The 6,028-nt window shown below is 35.5% G+C and overlaps 1 protein-coding gene across 1 annotated transcript in view; it reads right to left on the reverse strand.

Annotated features, from left to right (window-relative positions):
* The window catches only part of LOC107551865 (leucine-rich repeat and fibronectin type III domain-containing protein 1-like), a 117,003-nt gene that overhangs the window by 109,758 nt on the left and 1,217 nt on the right, over nt 1-6,028 (reverse strand). The window contains exons 3-4 of the mRNA XM_016233621.1: nt 2,507-2,670; nt 600-791 (exon numbers count right to left, since the gene is read on the reverse strand). Of these exons, the coding sequence (XP_016089107.1) occupies nt 600-791; nt 2,507-2,670 (356 nt within the window). The remainder of the gene's footprint in view (nt 1-599; nt 792-2,506; nt 2,671-6,028) is intronic.

A 6,028-nucleotide genomic window follows, 5' to 3' on the forward strand; every position in this document is an offset into this window, starting at 1 on the left:
GTCCATCAGTTAACATCTGGAGAAGACAAAAGCTGAAACTAATCAAGCATGAAGACGTTTTTAACTAAAATATGAGTCCATAAACGATAATAATGCATCAGCAAGTGAAAAAGTCCATCTGCTGTTGTCTCTCACATCAGAATCCAGCCACATATGTGTTTAGAGCTGTTTAAACGCTGCTTGATCTGTGCAGATCTCTCTCCTGATTCACACCAGAACACTTTTTCACTGGAGGAAGAGTTATTATAGATTATGGACTCGTATTTTAGTTAAAAACGTCTTAATGCTGGATTAGTTTCAGCTTTTGTCTTCTCCAGATGTGAACTGATGGACTGGAGTGCTGTGGATTATTGTGATGTTTTTATCAGCTGTTTGGACTCTCATTCTGACGGCACCCATTCACTGCAGAGCATCCATTGCTGAGACACTGATGCAGTGCTACATTTCTCCAAACCTGATGAAGAAACAAACTCATCCTAATCTGGGATGCTCTGAGGGTGAGCACATTTTTAGCAAATTTTCATTTTTGGCTGAACTATTCCTTTAAAACCAAAGCAATTAAAAAGCAATCTCTGAGAAATGATTCTGTATGTAAACACTCGTCAGGCGAGTAGCAGCGAGGGACAGGCGTGTTGTACGTGTTGACGTGTCGGGGCAGGGTGAACTGTTTCCTCCAGATGGGAGATTTACCGCCGCTGATGAGGGTCACGCAGGGGTCAGGAGCGTCTCTGCAGCTGCGGGAACGTGTGCGTTTGTGTACATTAGTTACGGTTGGGTTTGTCTTCACAGTGCTAATGAAGTACAAAAACAGAAATAAGTATCTAGGAGATGACTCGGATTAGCAGGCCAATGGAATGAATCGGATACGTGATTAATGCCTCTAATTAGAATGATGTCAGTACAGACGGCTGAAACGTTGCCTCTTCCCGCAGATCTTCCTCTCACAGGTTTGTATCAGTCTGCAGGGAAACAGGTAAATGTTCGCCATGAACACTGACAAGGAATATCTCGCTAAACACCAAAAACCAGCTGCAATCCAACTTAAAGGGATCGTTCACCAAAAAATAATCATTCTATCATAATTTAATCACCCATGTTTGCTTCCAAACATGAAACACAAAAGAAGACATTTTGAAAAATGTCCATAAAATTCAAAAAGACTTCTGTTCTTGTATTTTTTTTGTTTGTTTTTGGTCTAAACAATGAAAGTCAATGGAGCCCAATGTTGTTTGCAACCCAACATTGATGAATAAATAATTATTTAAAAAATTCAGGTGAACCAGTGTTATTTTAGAATCATTGTGATACTATTATAGTTGTATTAATATTTTAAATTAGCTTTTGTATTTATTAATATTTTCATGTGAATTTTTGTTTAAGTTTTAGTAATTTTGCTGTGTGTTTTGTCTTTTTTATATATATATATATATATATATCATTTTTTATATTTTTTATTTCAGTTAATTTTTATTTCAAGTTAAGATCAATTAAAATAAAAAATGATGTATATAATGATGCCTATATATATATATATTTTTTTTATTTTTTTTTACTTTATTTCCATTAATGTTTGTTTTAAGTAACATTTTTTTAAGGTTTTAATTTTAGTTTCAGTTTTAGTTAACTATAATAACACTGGAGTGAACTATCCATTTAAGATGAGATTTGTGCATTAAAAATAGTTTTTTTGTTGATTAAAATAAAGCTGAAATTAAATATAAATATTAGCTGAAAAAATATAAATTAAGTTTAAGCTGAGGTACCAAAATTACTAAAACTGAAACTAAAATAAATTGAAAAATAAATAAAAAAATGTAAACAAAAATTAAAATAAAAACTGAATGACAAAAATAAATGACAAACAACCAAATCACAATTTTTTTTACTAAAAGTGAAAATAGCAAATATAAGAAAAGCTCATTCAAAACATTAATATTATATGAATAATAATAAAATACCACTTAATTAGTGTCATTCTTTTCAAAGCAAACACTTTCTTCAAATGCAAATGAGGCATATTATGACTGTGACTTAAATAGTCGGTGCTATTCACCTGATGCAATTAATGCTGTGGTATTAAACAGAAATAAATCTGTAAAATACATGCAAACAAGAAGAGATGCATCACATCCGAATAAGAAACATCCTATTTCAAAATGACCTCAATGCACAAAGTAAACTCTGCTTGTCTTCCTGTGTAAGTGGGCGAATTTGACCAGAAAACCAGAGCTTACGGCAACAGTCAAAGGTCTGAGACACGAGACTATAACTCAAACCCAGCCAGAGCACAAATACAGACACAGTTTGTGAAACAAGTCCAGAGGACATTACCCAGCATGCCCTGGGCTTTCATACAGTATCAAATAGAGTACGTATGTGGAGAAACCACACAATGTCAAGCCCAAACTAATCAGCGGCCCGACATTCATCACAGTCACTGTACCAGACAGAAGTTTGCCGTCAGCTTCACGACATTTAGAAAATAATACAGATTAGTCTGACGTACCTAAACATACCAAACCTCGCCAGCGGTCTCAGCAGACGCGCCAAGTCCAGTTTTGGGTTCGTCTGTCCAGGTTTACAAACACACACTGACAGCTCAATGAGCGGCTGGATCGCTGACGGTCGAACGGCTCCAAACCGACTGACGTAAAGCATCTTGATCGCATGCTAGAGAAGAAATGATGGCGAGGGGCAACGAGGGCAAATGTCAAACGCTGAGTGAATGGCTGCTCATCACACAGTGACCGCAAGCGCTCAATAATCCTTCCTACATAAAACGAACATGAACATGCTATACTAGTGCACTACTGTAAATATGAGCATTTTTATTTTTATAATAGGACTATTATTTTCTATCCACGATCTTGCACTGCGTCTGTTTTTAGGAATAAAATGGACTGATATGTACAGATCTGATTTGTAGTCACACACCTAAACGAGATCTTGTTCATCAAGTCAACGAGACCCAGAGGAAAACAGCATTGCTCAGCTTTTTCATGGAGACATAAACAAGTTCTCACCAGTGTTATTTTATACCGAGATACTATTATAGCTTTAAGTTTGAATTAGTTTTTGTTTTCATTTTTCTTTACTATTTTGTTGTGTGTTTTTGTCAGTGTTGGGGAAACATATTACAAGTTACGCAAATTATGTAATCAGATTACTTTTTCCCCCCAAGTAACTAGTAAAGTAACGCATTACTTGTATATCTGTTACTTTTTCCCATTTCCAATTTGTTTTCCCATTTATTCACTGACAGCTCGCAGAGGCACTTCCTTCAGCCTGAGGCTCCTTCATTTCACTTTTGGTGTGAAAGGGCCTTTACAGCTGCCAAAAATATAACTTTGGGGTTTTTTGTTATTAAAAACGAATAAGCAAGCCCAGCCCAGGTGACAAAAAGTAACACAAAAGTAACAATATTGTAATGCATTACTTGCATCATTGCATCATTTACACTTGTGGCACCAGAAAACAGATGAAAAATCCAACAGACAGACACTAAAGGAGAAACCAGAGTCATAGAGATCAGAACATCGTGAAACCACCTAGAAACGGCCAAGCCCAGAGGAAAGATTTATCGCTCGGTGGTTGCTCTTCCTAAGCTCAGGAGACTTAGATGAGATTCTCATATGTGTCCCTGGAGCACAAAAGCAGTGTTAAGTCGCTGGGGTATATTTGTAGCAATAGCCAACAATACATTGTATGGGTCACAATTATACGTTTTTCTTTTAATCCAAATATCATTAGTATATTGAGTAAAGATCATGTTCCATGAAGATATTTTGTAACTTTCCTACCGTAAATATATCAAAACTTAATTTTTGATTAGTAATATGCATTGCTAAGAACTTCATTTGAACAACTTTAAAGATGATTTCCTCAATATGCACCCTCAGATTCCAGATTTTCAAATAGTTGTATCTCGGCCGAATATTGTCCGATCCTAACAAACCATACATCAATGGAAAGCTTATTTATTCAGCTTTCAGATGATGTACAACTCTCAATTTTGAAAAAAATTGACACATAAGACTGGTTTTGTGGTCCAGGGTCACATATATCTCTCATTTTAGTATCAACAGCATTTCAGATGTTTCTCCTAAAATTCCTTTGGAGAAATAGAAGTAGGCACAAAATAGACTTGAGAGAGAAAAAAAGTGTCAAGGTAGAAGAAACATAGAATGTCTCTTTATTGTCTTGCTGCAATCTCTATCGAGACTCCATTATAGGAATGTTTTATTGCTCAGAGTTTGCTCTTTCTAACCTCAGGAGACTTAGTTGTGATTCTCATGCATCTCTCATTTTAGTATCAAGATGTTTCTCCTAAAATTCCTTACACAACTGAGACATGAGAAATATCTGAGAGAATAGAGTCCAAAATGAGAATGGACTGTGAGAAACATGGGAGATCTCTTTATTGTCTTGCTGTAATCTCTTTCAAGACCCCATTATAAAAATGTTTTATAGGTTGCTCTTTCTTGATTGCAAATCGGGATGAGAATGGACTGTGAGAAACATGGGAGATCTCTTTATTGTCTTGCTGTAATCTCTTTCAAGATCCCATTATAAAAATGTTTTATAGGTTGCTCTTTCTTGATTGCAAATCGTTTTTTTTTTACCTTTATTCGTTAGGACAGTAGGAGAAGTGACAGGAAACGATTGGACAGGTGAGAAGGGAACAGGTGCAGGAAAGTACCTTTAGACCACCAGAGTTTTTAGTTTAGGAGAAAAACCTGAGCACAGCGTGTGATGTTGAGATCTCTTCTAAAGCTTTAAAGGAGACAAATGTGAGAGTGTTACGTTTGAGAAGCAGGAGACTCAAGCAAAAGTCTTCATTCAGTCTTAAAATAACCTCATTTCTGTCTAGGAGAAATATTTGAGAACACGCTAGCAATGCCTTGGCAACCACCCATACCACTGTAGCATCATAGTAGTGAGTTATTGTTTCTTAATTGCCTAATGGCAGTGTTAATCGATGCACTGTTTATTCTATACTTCTCTTTCTATTATTAGTTGAGCCTTGACTGGAACTAACTCTCGCCTTCTTCTGTTTATTCACATTAATTTCCCTCTGGACCGCTGAAGTCCTGGCTCCGGACTCCAGAAACTGGCCAAAACTTTCAAAGCAGTTCTGTATGTGCGTGTAAATGTTTTCAAACCAAAGTGTGATTATCCATCAACACTTATTTCCCCGTGAAACTCTGTGTGTGTCGTTTGTATTTTGAGGTGTTTTATAACTCATCAGTCCAGTCCAGCAAGCAGCAGAACCATCTGTTCGGTCCTCTCAGCTGGATGAACCTATAATCAGTGTATGGTGAGGTTCGTTGTTAATTGAGCCATCGAATGTACCATGAAGTGCCATCATCATCATAATAGAGCACACTGGTTTCACCGGCGTCCGTACGCAGGAGGTTATCGGAGGTCAGCGAGCATCTCCTGAATATGATACACGTTTACATTTGCAGATCTATACAAATATTCAGTTGCTTCATTTTTGGTAATCTGTGTGGTCGTCACTGACCTCTAAATCCTTTTGTAGGAAAAAAAAATCTCATGCATTTTCTTCTGCAGTGAAGTCTCAGATGTTTCTCTTAAGAAAAACACGCTAACTGTCTCATATGTGTTTTTATCAGAGATTTGATAGCGACTCTTTACAATAAGGTTTCATTAGTTAACATTAGTTAGTGCATTAACTAACAATAGGCAATACGTTTGTAACTGTATTTAATCATCTTTGTTAATGTTAGTTAATAAAAGTGCAACTGGTCATTGTTAGTTCAAATTTGCTTAACTTTTGATTTTAATAATGTGTTAGTAAATATTGAAATGAACATTAACTAAGATTAAGTTCATGTTAAGTTCATGTTTCAAATTTTTATTGTTTATTTTTTTGAGAAAGTTGATACTTCAAGGAAACATGAGAACTAGGGATATTACACTAAAACCATAATATATATATATATATATATATATATATATATATATATATATATATATATATATATATATATATATATATATATAT

This window comes from Sinocyclocheilus grahami, unplaced genomic scaffold (assembly GCF_001515645.1).
Source record: "Sinocyclocheilus grahami isolate Dianchi unplaced genomic scaffold, SAMN03320097.WGS_v1.1 scaffold436.1, whole genome shotgun sequence".
Classification (NCBI taxonomy): Eukaryota; Metazoa; Chordata; class Actinopteri; order Cypriniformes; family Cyprinidae; genus Sinocyclocheilus; species Sinocyclocheilus grahami.